At 32.5% G+C, this 15,979-nt stretch overlaps 1 protein-coding gene across 1 annotated transcript in view; it reads right to left on the bottom strand.

Annotated features, from left to right (window-relative positions):
* LOC123563089 (QRFP-like peptide receptor) overlaps positions 1–15,979 on the bottom strand; it is a 295,846-nt gene that overhangs the window by 140,065 nt on the left and 139,802 nt on the right. Inside the window, exon 2 of the mRNA XM_045355667.2 lies at positions 9,615–10,614. Coding sequence (XP_045211602.2) covers positions 9,615–10,550 — 936 coding nt within the window. The 5' untranslated portion in view covers positions 10,551–10,614. The remainder of the gene's footprint in view (positions 1–9,614; positions 10,615–15,979) is intronic.

Here is a 15,979-nt window from a genome sequence, read left to right as displayed (position 1 = left end):
CTAAAACAATTATAAAAGGACAAGTTAGCATAGGACACTAGGCAAAACAATCCCACACTATTCTTTAACAACATCGTTCAAGTTGTTACAGCACGTTCACAAAGACTTCATGCATGTCCTAATATTAAATTTTATAGGGATGTATCTCAGAGTCATGTGAAAGAAATTCAGAAATTGGATTGATTAGAAGCATTTTTATAGTATATGCTTGATAAGTTTTTCTCATGAATTATTTGTCCTCAACAACAGAAATAAGTTAGATTTCATTAAATGACTAGCCTTTTCATTTTTATTAATGCTTGACATATGCTTTAACATGTACCATACTAAGCATGGGGATTGAATCTGTATTTTTCTCGGTTTGATATTTCATACCATTTATGAGAGTTTTCTTTCAAAGAAGAATTATAAATGTCTGCGTGACTTTAAAATCTTTATCCACGTTTAGTGCCACAATCAAAAGAAATACAAATGTGACGTATGCATTTATTTTGTTACGGTGTCATCAAAGTCTATATAAGACCGTCATATGTCCTCAGGCTATATATTATTAGGGGTACACACACCTATGGTATAGAGTAAAAAAAGAAAATATCTATAAATCCATGTTTAAGCATTTACATGATATAACAAAAACAATGTTATTACCACTTTAAGGACAAAGAAGTTATCTGGACGAAAGACAACCTATAGTCATTATAACACGTTTATTTATCGAAAATCTGAACAAAGTAATCAGTTTTTCTTCATTAATATCTAATTATTCATGTAACAAATTGCTATTCACTGTAAAGTATATCAAAATTTAAGGTTAGTATGATCAATGAGCAATATACATGTCTCACATAAGTTAAAAATGGCATTTGTAATGAGCTTTGTTTTTGAAGCAACATAACCAAAACCTTTGATAATTTTACATGCGTCAAGTTTCTGAAGCAAAGCCTTTAGGGCAGCACAATAGAAGAATAAAGATTAAAGTGGGATCTTAAAATAGTAAAAATATATTATCGGAAGAAAAGCGAGTAAAGTAAGACAATTAAAACTTTTTATCAAGCCTGTAATCTTTTTATTCCATACCTTGTCTTGAAAATTGTTTTCTTCAAAGATGTTTGAACCTTTATAATAAAGAATATATAACATTGCACAGGTCATGCTATATATTGATATTTCATCTTAATAATTCGTTATCTTCGTTATCTTTACCTTCGAAAGACCAAGGTGCCCTGATGATATATTGCGTGACATTTACATAGGAAAATATAGTCTCAGGAAAGATTTTGATGGCCGATACACAAGGAGTATACCTAACCTTGTTATCGTTTCATCTGACATGTCCTGCTTGTAACGTCTGTCACTTACGTTTACAAATAAATGAATGTGAGAAGCTAATACTGAGAAGATATCAAGAGAATACCATATGAATGTTAAAAAGTTACTGGAAAAGTGATATGTTCTGTATCTAATTAAATATCTAATTAGTAAATTGATCATTTTTACAGAAAAACTTCTGTGCAATGCAGATAGATAACAACACAAACCATGCGGCCATTCGAGAAGCGCATTCGTTGCAGTGCAAATTGAAAAAAACGCAGAACATTTTGTTTAACTTTAATGTTGCATTATATTGACATTCCATTCCATGCTTTTTTGTAATTAGAATAGAACATACTGTTCTTTCTGTATCATTTTATAAAGATCTAGTATGCTAAAATGATACCAACAGTTCTAACAGAAGAATGTATCTTGTTTTTCATTGACGTACAAGTAGGTAAGGAAATCTTGGCGAATTTGCTTTAGGTCTGGCAAAACGTCATACTTATGTTATTTTATCTGCGTAACAGAAACACGAAATCTATCTTGTCATAAAAATAAAACGTTGCCATTTATGATTTATTCTGCTATAATTGAGATATTGCTTTGATATTTTGCATACTTGTTAACCATCATGACCCCAATCTGTAAAAAGGAGGAGGCAACTCTTTCATGCATTTTGACTGAATTATGGCCCCTTTCCGACTTAGAAAATGTTTATTGTAATGTTAAAGTTTGTGTACCACCCCAAATATTCTTAAAGTCCATTGAGATATTGCTTTGATATTTTGCATACTTGTTAACCATCATGACCTCAGTCGGTAAAAGGAGGAGGCAACTCTATCAAACATTTTAACTGAACTATGGCCCCTTTTCGACTTAGAATATGCTTATTGTCATGGTAAAGTTTTACTAGTAGCTTATATTATACTATTAGACACTGAGAATAGTCGAGCATGCCGTCCATTGGCAGCTTTTGTTTGTTTGTTTTTTATTCTGTATTTTATATGTATTTTAATTCTAAATGTTTTATTAACATTGTGTTAATAGTTTTAAATTGACTGTTAGGTTTTAAATATGCATTGTCTCTTGTAGCTCTGTATAGAGCGGCTGTATACTTTTTATTTGTTAAATAACTGACTATGTTGTATGTATATGATGTATACAGATGAGACGTAAATAAAAGAATAAATATATTTATTTGGCTGCAATTACAAGCAACATTTATGATAAGACAAGCTTGAAAGTGATTAAGGGACAGCCAAATAAAGATAATTATAAAGATTTAGCTACCGTGCGAACTGGCTTTGCTTATTGTATGCTTGCCACTATTGCACGACTATTTTTAATCCTTTTAACTATATTCGTTAAATAATCGATGAACATTACATTATTAAATTCATTGTTTATTCCGTGTTAATTAATAAGACTGGCATTCGTGCAAGATTTAGGACAAGTAAGTAAAACGAATTCCGTAGTTCATATTTACATATTTATTTCTCGTGAGTTTGTTATTCTACTGCTAAACCACAACAACAATTCAATATCTGTTAAATTACTTGTGACACACGATTTCATAATTTGCGAAACAATATCACGTGGAGCTTTATTTGTTTTAAGTCGATGCGCCAGACAGTATCGCAACGCTTTCGTGGTAATCTGATATGATTTATCTAATGCAGAGAGTGGAATTAATGTCAAAATAGCATAAACAGAATATATTTGTTATGATTATGCATGTGCTGACGTCAGATTTTTGTGGGTTTTTTTCCTACAAAGTTATATTATTATGAAGGAAACTGTTTACTTGTGTCTTTCAATATTGAGCATTATTAAAAAACAATACCGTTTGGGTCTAAAAAGAGGTTAATTGTCTTTGTTAAGGCCTAAAAAAATTCTTTGTTTCCGGTAACATGCTCAAAAAAAGTAGGGTAGGTAGGTCGGAATTTTTTTTTTTTTTTTTGGAAATTTATGTCAAAAAATGATCACATATAAGGAGGTTGTGCATTTAGAGCATCAGTAAGTCGATTTCTAACATCACTGACCATGCGCAAAGCATAAAAAGTGAAGTTCTGCATTTTTTGTTAAAAAGTTGAAAAAAAAAATTCTTCAAGGCCATAAAAACATTTAGGGTCGGACCAAAAATTTAGGGTAGGTCGGGATACCGGATTTTCTACGCCTAAGAAATATATTTGGAAAGGACGAATTGTATAATGTTTAACTGCAGTTCAAGTTATTGAACCATATCCAAACACTTATTTTCTAGAAATTTATTATGGAGTGCGTAGCGGATTATGATCTGTTAATCTAGATTGATTATCATTACGCAAGATAAAATTTTACCTTGATGTTTTCATTACGAATGCTATCATAACAACATTCATTATTTGAATTGGCATGAGCATGTCCTAGCTAATTTGCAAAGAAAATTGCAGCCATTCCGCTGAAAACCACAACGTCCTAAAAAGTATCTTATTTGTCGTGCCATCTGCATTGCTAATATACTTGTATGATAATGAATTTGTATCAACTATGTTCTGCTATTAAAATATTTTATTGTTATTTTTAGCCCCTAAAACTAATTTTCAGATTTAAGTTTCTTAACTAACGGTTTACTTCGGTTCGAAGTTTCTTTAATCTAATAATACAGTTGTTTCTTATTCTTTTTTTTTTCGACGGGAAGCTCAAAAACAAGTACCGCCACGAATGAAACTATCAAAGCGTATGATAGCTCTGTGCGTAATTGTTCATATGTGTGTTAGAAACGCAAACGCATATGAAAATAGATAACTGGTATTCTAATACGCTACACGCGTACACTAAAATGACGCTACGTTATCGGGCGAAGACGTCAATGTTTTTGTTGCTACCAAATAGAGCGCTATTATATTTCATCTTCTGGTTTAGATAAAGTACATATTAGGATCGATATAATGTATAGAAAATTCGTGTTTTACTTAATACACTCAAAATCAGGTATACGTTGTCAGAATAATTCGCTCAGGCTACGTCATCGTAAAATTCTTCTGTGGACGTATAACCTCTTTTTCGTGCATCATGAATAACGTTAAAACACGGTTTTTCTATATTTTGAACAGGGTTAAGTCAAGTTAGGACACTTTCATCATTCATGTATGTTATCAGCGGGAAATTTCATCGATTCATTTAAATTGTTAAACCATCCCCTACAGAGACTTCCTGCATGTAACATTACCCTATTTTCTTAATTTAGCAGTAAACAGATCTGTCAGATTCATATAAAAAGGACAACAATTAGATCAGAATTGATGCATCTTGATGTCAGATAATGAGCTTTAAACGCTTGCTAAGTTTTCCCAATGAATTATTTGTTCCCAATGTAAAGGAAAATAGCTTAATTTTCACGCAATGTTTACGTTGTCTTTATACTGTGTTATTTCGCATACAAAAGGCCTCAAAACATTTTTATTAAATCTAAATCTATGGTTTTAAAGTAATGGTAATCTGCTAACCTTTAGATAAAAACTGAAACAGAAAATAATTTAGGGGTTAAATATATTCATATTCGACCGATTCTTCACCTTCATTTTGCGCAGAGATGTTTGTTTGTTAACTCAAGAGTTTGCATCTAGTTTTCATGCAGAATTAGTAGATTAAGCTTCTTTCTAAGAAGCAACCTAGCCGAAGTTATTTGAAATAAATTAATCAGGAGAATATAATCCAGGAGTGCCATACTATGTTACGATAATAGACTCTCGTTTTTTAATAAACCAGACGAAAATATCACATCAACTGACTCTATTTATTATTGAAATTGCAAGCTCTAAATGCCTTTCTATTTTATTTCATAGAATAAATGTCACAAACACCCAAAAACAAGCATCTTTGCAGAATTCTAAAGCTATAGTTTTATCAACCTAAAATGATATACCTAAAATGGTACAGAAGGAAACAAATGTGTGTTTACATGAAACAGAATGTGTCTTATCATATCACATGCAGTAATAATGAACAAGATGTCCTTCGTATTCATCACTGTGTACTATGTAGGATGCAGTGTTCGCGTTGTTGCGGTTGCTGTCTGCATGATACACAATTTTTCCTGCAAGCAGGTAGCTAATTTATTTATCAGATATTTAATTAGATACAGAACACATCTCTCTTCCTAGCGGTTTTTATACGATTAGCCAGTACACTGGCGATGCATACTTGATATTGTCTGGATGTCTTAACATTAGTGTCCAGTATTATAGACAGATATGTCAGATGGAAAGATAACAGGGCTCTAGACTAACCGAGCCCGCCCGCTTAGTCCAATAGGGTGAGCGTAGATCTACAGATCGTGGGGTGGTGAGTTCGATCTCCAGGCGGAGCGTATGTTCTCCTTGACGATTTGATAAAAGACATTGTGTATAAAATCATTCGTCCTCCACCTCCGATTCATGTAGCGAAGTTGGCGGGTACTTGCGGAGAGCAGGGTTGACCTGATACAGAATCAAGGAACACTGGTCAGGTTAACTGCCTGCCGTTACATAACTGAACGGCGTTAAACCCAAAACAAATAAAAGAAATGTACGAGTATAATATATATTCTATTATTGTGTTTTTGTAAAGGACTTTCTTTCATGAATTTTTCTTCTCGTTTATGAAAAAATTCCTTATGAGTTGTTTAATAAAATCTAATTATAATGACAGTCTTTAACTATTGACCTGTCGTAATAGAAATTTGTCATGTTTACAAGATTTAATGTTGTTTCAATTAAATAAATCTCTTATGTTTTACTTTTTTACAGTTCTACCTTTTTATCATGGCCAATCAAACCTTAATTAAGTAAAACCGATAAAATTGTTCAGATGTTCTAAAGATAAAGCTGACCTTTAAATGCGTTTATAATGACAACAGGATTTCTTTCATCAAGGTAACTTCAATTACTTTAATGTAGAAATAACAATGTTTTATTACACATGTAAGTTCTTGCACAGGTATTTTTAGATAGGTGTACAAGTTGGTTACCATTAAATACTTAACATAATGATATTTCCAGACAACATTAAATATTTATTATAGTTAAAATTGCTTGAATTAAAACCTGGTTATACGAAACGTTTGTTGCATGCTAGACAGGATTCTCCCGTGTTTTTTTCCGGTGCTTGAAAAGCCCATCTTACACCCAAATTTATGAATGAATGCGTAACTTCATACGCTACTATAATAAATTACAGTAATGCATACCGCCAAGACTTTTTCATGTTTTTCTATAACATGGCTAGTATGCTTGTCCTATTTAGCATACGTGGGCATGTGATGGCATTCAAGCTACTTTCCTAAGAACAATTATATTTAAATACAATTAAAAATTGTTCTACTTGTTCGTAATCAAATAATTTTGTTTTAAATATTGAAGGAGTGGAAATTGTTAACATCGACTTACTTTCAAAGTGTTCGATAGGAAATACAACGAAACCATTAACTGCCGTCCATCGTACTTAGCATCTATAAAATAACCCAGTTAACCCGGGCGCATGCCCAAACATCTATTTCCGGATGTAAACAATATGATGATGTCAAGGAGGAAACGATTATGTCGAAAAAATGATAAACCAAAACATATGATTTACGGTCATATTATCTTACTTAAGATTTTTATGAACGCGATTTAATCAAAACATTTGAAATAAAGACATTAATGAGCCGCGCCATGAGAAAACCAACATAGTGCGTTTGCGACCAGCATGGATCCGGACCAGCCTGCGCACCCGCGCAGTCTGGTCAGGATTCATGCTGTTCGCTTTGAAAGCGTATTTCAATTAGAGAAACCGTTAGCGAACAGCATGGATCCTGACCAGACTGTGCGGATGCGCAGGCTGGTCTGGATCCATGCTGGTCGCAAACGCACTATGTTGGCGCGGCTCATTTAATTACATGAGACACAGACGCTCGATCACTTTATAGTGTGCATTTTTTGGGCAGTGATAACTAAGACTTTTCAAACTTGTTTAATGAAAATAAATGAATTGATTTTCAAATTTGCAGTCTAGTCAATTTGGCATATCCACTCGTGCATATGATATCCAACTAATCCTCGATAATCAAACTGCATGCAAGTTGGCGTTGTGAAAAACGCATAGAAACACTGTTGAAGTAAATATAACAAAAAAAGGTGTCCTTCTTTTCTAAAAATAAATCATTGTAATAATAACTGGAACGACGCAGTTATTAGGGGTTTAATCACATTCTGTGTAACCGTTTTAATATATTTTTATTTTTTCTAATGCAACATCAAAGGATAAATACCTGTTAATAATCCTGTTTATAGATTTTCCAGATTACATCATTTTTCTTCCGAGTTGTAATTAATTTGTAGCCAGAAACATGTGCATTCAAAACACCTTTGTATGCGTCTAGTGCATATGTATCTGCTTTGAGAATATATAATTTGTACAGGATGGGTCCGTTTATCAAGCATGTCTCCATTAATTATATCTGCATATCTAAGCGACTATACTGTATAGTGTAAACTGATTAACACGTTTTTAGTGTTAGCTCAGAGTACTCTGTAGTTATATATAGTTATTAACGATATGTGTGGCAAAGGCGTTTTTAAAATTGCTTGTACTTAAACGGACAGTAAATTTCTTTTTTCTACATCCTACACACATCCTCCACCCCCACAAACACACACCACGTAAACACACAGAAATATACTCAGAGGGAGTGTGAATATTTCTCAATAAACACATAACAGAATAAGACTATTTTCCAAATGCATTATTTCGTCATCTGTACCTTTAATTAATCATGACTCTTTTTAAAATCAATCGCAACACTAGTTGAGAGTTCATTTGTAATAAACTGTTTTGCTATAGACTACAATAGTATAACGTGGTTCAAATATCCGTGGGATTTAAACATAACTGGTGCATTTTAAAGCAAATTTATCACAAACTGAGTTAACACTGTATACGGCACGATGATATTTGTAACGAAAACTTTTGTACTTCTTGAACGAAAATCAGTGGATGGTCGATAAACATGCAAAAATATTGCTAAAAGCTATTGTATTGTGTTTAGCATTTTGGCAAAAATTTTCTGTACGCATGGATCAGTAAAACAGATAAGTTTGTTGAATGTTTTTAGTATAGAATGAGTCCAGTCTATTTCGATTAAATTTGCCATTCAAAACAGTTTAAAACTGCATAAAGCTGCTTGGTTACATTTACAGTTATTTCGCTTGCATAAGGATACAGAAATAAAGAAACTTAACTATAAGTAAGACAATAAGCAACAGTTAAAATGTTGATATTTTTTTCCCTGTTTTGCAATTTTATGGAACTTTAACTTTAAACATATTCATGAGTATAATGAAAGGAAATGATGCGTGTAGCTAGCAGAGAAAAATACAACAGTACAATGAACTACAGATTATCTTGGAAAAACCCTGAAAGGCATTTTATTTTATCTATCCTTCCTAATTACAAATAGCAATGTTAATATCCTGCAAAAATATTTTCAGGCATTAGATAAACTATAAGCTGAATAATTCCGCATATCTTGTTATGATGTTGATGACAACGATATCTCCGGCATATGTTTTAGATATATAAGTTTGTAATCTACCTTACATACATATTGTTTATATTTTTATTACGACCACAGAAATTCGTTTTGCATAATGTGCTTTAAATTTCATCGCATTTTTTATTCTTAATTTCTTTTGTTTAAGAAATCACTACGCTGTTGAAAGAAGCAACGGTAATCAATCAACATTTTTGTCTAATGTACTAAATTACATAGCTTCCGACAGTTTTTTTTTAAACAATACATTCCTAAACAGTAAAATTAACGATTTTATGAGACTGTTAGATAAGCGCAACATCAAAAAGAGAACACATATATCGGCGTTTTACATAGTTAAACCGATACGTTTCTTAAAGTGATCATGGTGATATTCCAAAAATTTGAAAAAGAAGAATAGATAACGATAAAAAACTATTACTATTTGTCATAGAATCTGATTTCAAAGTATAAAAGAATTTGACCAAAACTGAGTCTGTCCAAGTCATTTTGTATTTCGATAATAAAAATGTTTTCCGTTGACATTTCTAAAAGAATTGTTAAGAAGAGCGGCCGTAATTTATATGAAACTTGTAATAAATTTCGTAATCTGAATATGTTTTTAACTTTATTGTAAGCCTACCTGAAAATGGTGATTTGTTCATTACAATTTTAACGTGATTTTGTATTTCCATCCGCAGATGGATACGCCTTTACGGCTAGAATACAACAGTTCATGAAAAATAATAACTGTTCTTAAAATCCTTACCTTGACCTTTGAGTTCAGTTGCACTTTGTCTCGACTGGCGTCAGCGTTGCCTGGTAAGTTTCGTTTCCACAATATATACCCCACAATACTGTACGTAACTGTTAGTATAATAACCGGGACTAAATATGTCAAAATTAAAACCAAAATTGTATAAAACATAGCTAATTCATCGCTAGACCAATTTTCTTTACATTCTGTGTAACCGGTATCTTTATCATAGTGTGTGTCCCCAACTTTCAGCTGCACACCTGCAAAAGCTACTGAAATTATCCAGATGATTAAAATTATTAACCGATAACGTAAAGATCTATTCCTCGTTGCAATTAAGGGAAATGCAATAGCACAAAGCCTGTCAATCCCAATGACCATGTTTGTAATGACACTTCCGGTCACTGAGACGGTTTGCAAAAACATCACAATGGGACACATGGGTCTTGAGAATACCCAATTAGAATTGAGTAATTGATATGTAAACGTGAATGGTATACAGAATATTGCCATGATTAAATCAGCCACGGCTAAATTAATTAAGAAGGGTCTTAAATCCGTTTTGGATCTCTTGCCTTTTGTAAATATCACAATTGCAATAGAATTTCCTACTATTGCTAAGAATGTTGTGACACTGTATAATATAACAAGAACATAATCCTGTGCTGTTAAGGGGGGAATATCCATAAAGTCCATTTCCGTGCGATTTTTGCTTGAATTATCATAAGTTCCCGTCACACTTTCATTAATCCAATTATTATATTCCAAACTCGTATTATTTGTTAAAACTCCAGGCATTTTGTCATTGCGATGGCTTAACTCCGTATTATCCGATAATACTGTATAAATCTGGTTCCGTTCTAGCAGTGAGAGCTCTATCTGCCAGTCTTTTTGCGCGGGAAACTTCACTGGCGCAGAAATATTTCGGTGCTTGCCCAAGCGAATCATAATTGGCTGCGGATTGCTTTGGTACTCTTCCAAAAGAAATACGCGTAAGCAAAGATCTCAGAACCTGCAAGAAAGTCAAGATAAATCATGGATAACGCATTTAAGCAATAGAGCATGATAATAAAGTACTAACCTGTTAACTGGCAATATATTTTTGATTAATAAAGACATTAATACTGATGAAGATAAAAGAAGAAATCCGGCAAATATCTGCGGGAACTATTTCCAGGAAAACAGAACACTAACCATATCATTGGTATGTTATTGTAATGTTGTATATAGAAACACTCACACTGTCGCATTTCCCTCTTTCCCTCTAATAATGAGAGACGCTTTGAGTTATTTGATTTTTAGTTTTGTCGTAGCAACAGATGTTGCACATCCATGACATTTTGTATATAAAACAGCATGGAAAATCTGCTTGATAAAAGCATGTTTAAATAATAGTAATAGCAACATATATTGGTATTTTGTATAATGAAATAAAACGATTATACTTCTATAATATTACTAGATTGTAGGGTAAAATAAGTAAATAGATAACGCATATCAAAATTATTACATTTGAACACACTATGTAATTTTAAGTCTGAAATTGCGTACTGTTTATTTAGTTCCATTTTTCCTGTTGAATTGACTAGTGAACATTTTCCAAGTCCTGAAAAACAAACCACGGACTGTTCTGTAAGTAAACGCATATGGACACTTGCGGGAACGTTTATATGTAATATAATAATAATGTAATAAGCGCCTATCAATATACATTATTGAATGTCTTGCCGATCAATAGTCAAAAATTCTTGCACGAATACCGAATGACAGAGGGTTAATATTTTTTACTATTGACTGGCAAGCCATTCAACAAATATTTAAATATATATATTCATTAGAAATAAATTACAAAATTGTTTTACTTATTTTTTTACTTCAGCACTGGAAACATATGTTTAACTATTGACCGGTTAGTAGCATAAACTATTGTACCGTCGAATCATATAGTAAAATCAACTATACCAAATAAATTGATCATTCTTTTCGTTGCATGTAAAACTGAACAGTTCTGAAATTCAAAAATTAATAAATAAAGATAAAAAAATATGTATGCGCATGTTTAGTTAAAATGCAATCTTCTTTATTTTGACACCTCAGAAGCCTTTAGAAATACATGATAAAATACCGGTACGTATGCGTATCAGTAAAGGTATGAAATATCACCCTCTGATGAGAGAAAACGGAATACCGGATACAGTCTTACATGCATAACAATCATAGATAAATATATAATGTGATAGTATAAAATAAACGGGTCATATTTAGGCTGCAAACGACATTATCAAAACCATGTTGTTAATACACTATATTCAATTTGGAACATGTTATGGCAGTGATTATGCTGCAACTAGACATTTACTACTACAAGAATATAGTCTAACCTTGCGTTGTCTAAGAGGGCAAGGCAGCTTTGGGGATTACCCTTTCCGGTATAAAGTAAACCGTACAATAACGAGCAGGACTGAACATACGTTCCCATTTTTTTTTTAAGTTATTCCTTAAGAAGTTACAAAATAAAATTAATTTCACATTATGGTGCAAGAACTCACTTTTCTCTTTTAAAGTGGTTATCCAAACTATTATTATTTTGATATGCCATTAGGAATGAGTGATTTATTGTAGCTTTTATGAAAGTTCATGCAATAAATGTGTATATTTGAGGGAATTCTATTTCTGTGAAGCCGTTGTTCTAGATGAAAAGAAAAGGCTGAGTGTAATTAGATATTTTCTTCTTGAATGCTTTTCAAGCGCTTAAACTGACAATAAAGCTTTTATAATTACAGCTATAGAAACAAGCTATAAATATTAGCTCATAAATATTATGGCGAGATAACATCAAATTATTGTTTAACTCTTGATATTTCAAGTGGAAATAATTGATATGCATATACTTTATGTGTACAGGTTTTTATCAAAGTTTCTTAGAATATAAAAAGTAACATCATTTTAAAATCATTTCAGTTTATGAATATGGAACGTTTTAGACATTAAATATTCCAAAAGGCCGATGGAGCGGGCCGTTCGCTTTTGTTGGTGTAACTAGTGGCCTAATTCATTTGTAAATGTTACTATATTATGTTGACCAATATCGAAACGGTTAGCAATAAAATAATGGAACTTGAATAAAGCTTGACCATATCTGGTCTCAGTGTTATGATTTATTCTGCTCATGTGTGTGTATACATATGGTTATGTAGGATGTAAGGTTTGTTTTACATTTCATTATCTCTCACGAACTGGCTTGGCCAAACCGTGTCTGCTATTTGTTTGCTTTGATGAGTTATATTCTACCAAAACATCTAATTATAGAGTGTATCTCATAAACTTTCGTCACAAAAATACTAACTTTAGTTATAATTGGTATCTAAAAAATAGTAAGCGTTTAGTACTGTTTATTCGGCAACATTCGCGATGGTTTTATTTCCGCTAGAATTCGAGAATAATGTCACTCACGAATTCAAAATATGTGTTAACCCTTACCCTGCTAATTTTCTATAATAAACCTGTCGATCTTTCAATCTGGACAGCACTATTAACTGTTAAAAGGGATGCTTATCAAAAATATACTGGCTGAATAGCGAACATTGCAGATCATGATCAGACTGCACGGCAAAACCAATCGTGTACAGCATAAGAAGGATTAATGTTAACATGCATTATGTCCTTACACACAAACAATCACGTTTTCGCGAATTTATAACACCGCAGATGATGCTAACCTTGAAATCGCTTAATGTAACCTTTGTTAAAATTACGAAATAAACAGTATTTAATCTTTATACTTCTTCAAGCGCTTTACTTTACAGTTAACAAATCAAAAGCAATCATGCTGGAATAAGTAAAATAATCAAATCTTTTTTTTTAAAGCGTTTTTCCTAAGAAAATGGTTATCTTCGTTTTCTACAATTAATCTGTCAGAAAAGCTATAATGAAAGATTCTTTCTTTCGTCTGCATCTTATTTCATTCCATTGCCCATCTTCAATCAATCACTGACCATCTTTTACTAATTGTGATTCATTAGACTCATCGGCTGACCGCTTCTTACAAATAACATTGTGCATGGCGACTGCTTCCAAGTACAGACGTATAGCCTGATAGAAATACTAATGACAAATGCTCTCTTTTAGCTTCGTTAATGCGATTACTCTCTTACAGCATAGCCAAACCAATCGCAGTCGCTATACAAACAGGCAAATGGCTCCAATACAGGGTGAAAGGCATTTGTTCACTTGCGTTTTTATAATAAATAGGAGCTACAGTGCTATGACGTGGTCCATTATATTTGTAATAACCAGTTGGCAGCTTTGGCAGACTATTTTAGACAATTTTATTTATCTGTAATGAATATCTTTCAGAGAAAATTGTTCGGATTCTGTCTAAAATCGAAAGCAAGATATGATCGCAACGATAGATCTGTCTCAGTTGATATTGTGTTTATCACGGTGACTGAATTTTCCTATCTGTTATTTCCGCCGCGAAATAACGCCAAGAACAATTACGAACACGAAATGTAAGCGAGTTGAATAACAAATATAAGGAACTTGAAATGGAAATGGCAAGAAGGATATCAAAGAAAAATATTTGTGGCAGTCGCTTTGTTTTTCTATTTTAACTATTTCCTTTAAGTTTCACCTATTGTTTTGTTTTCGTTTCTTTTCTGGTAACCAATATCTTTTGGATTTTATTTTGACAATCCCCTTTTTTGTTACTAAATCTGTTTTTGTAATTTCATCGATTTCACGTATTTTGTCTTTCTTTCTAAAATGATTCTAAAAAGAACCTGACATTACAGCAACAGACGTTGTATATCAACACTGGATGTCACAAAGTGAGAAAAAACACGATTTATTTTGGTTATTCAATGTAATATACAAGAATTGTTCTGTCTACAATTGATCAGATTATTGTAATTATTCCAATCCTTAGATTGCATCAGCAATTTCGGTCACCACAAGTTATCGGGGCAGTTTGACCTTTACGAGGAAACTTTCACGTACTTTATGCTGATGGCATAGAGTTAATCAAAACGTTCAGTGTAATTTAACTAGCATGTCAATTGTTGCTGAGTTGTTGCTAAGTCGTTGTTACTCTGTAAAATGTTTATATTATACCTATCACCACTACTGTATTTCGTCAAAATGACAAAATGATACATTAAGGGGCGTCTATCCATTTTCCAACAAAGTAGAGAAATCTACGAAGCAAAAAAAAACCACAACTAGGAAGCCGTCAAGAAATAAATTTTCTCTTTAAGGTAAAGTTGAGACATTAATACAATATCTAGATTATTAAACTGAGTTCTCAGACCAGTAAAATAATTCGACGGTCAGATTGTTTTATATATTTGTGACGGGCAATCTAACCGTCAAAACTTCGAAGGACCAAAATAATATAGAATAAATCACAGTGCACAGTCATGTAAAGTTATTGGTTTTATCGCTTACGCATATTGCCGTACATGCAAGTTATATTTGAATTTATCTCATATTTGCAACAAAATCAGCATTTAAACCAAAATCGGCAACGATGACAATTTCATCGAAAATTTCATCCACTATTTTGGTCTTTCGAGTGTGATATTGCCCATAAGAAAACTAACTATATGTTTCCTATAATACCGTCAAATTAGTTGGACTAGGTCTGAGACTAGACTCAAACCTCAGGCGATAAGTTCTCAGGAGCGCAGTTTGAATTTATCAATGATAACATGATAATTATTCTTTCAGTGTTCTTAGACCTCAGAGACACTTCAGTAATTATAAATAATTCCAATATTTATTAATTCAAGCAATTTGACTGGTTAAGCCGACAAGCGATTTCATCATAGAAACAGATTTTCAGTATTCATGCAGATATTTTAACTTTGATTCACTGCCGAAACCGGTAGCAGTCATATATTCGAAAAACGGCGGTAACGTATTCATTTGTGAAAAAACAACTCGTTTTCTCAGTTACGCCATTTCCTAATTAATAGAAGACAATGGTTTCGGTTCCAAATTTGATAAACTAGTTGGTTAAACATTTTTGATGCGGGAGCAAATTCATCAAATAATAACACATCGGTTCGGAATTAAAAGCATTATGGAATTAAACGCATTAAATTACTTTGTTTCCGGTGTTCATGCATGTGTACATGTAAATTTTACTGAATAACGCACACGTTGAACAAGCCCCTTCAATGTAACTATTATTCACCATTGTTTACAATAAAGAAAGCCTATAATGAATTTTTGATATCTTTGACGTCAATTGCACTTATATATAACGGTGCATATAAATTTTGTCTTTTTTTAATCAGCTTAGAAACATTCCCTGAAAATAACCACACAATTGCCATAATAATTCTTTATCAAATATAAACGGAGTTACACTTCTT

Source organism: Mercenaria mercenaria, chromosome 2 (assembly GCF_021730395.1).
Source record: "Mercenaria mercenaria strain notata chromosome 2, MADL_Memer_1, whole genome shotgun sequence".
NCBI lineage: Eukaryota > Metazoa > Mollusca > Bivalvia > Venerida > Veneridae > Mercenaria > Mercenaria mercenaria.
The sequence above is the reverse complement of the archived record's forward strand: the minus strand, read 5'-3'. Positions and strand labels throughout refer to the sequence as shown.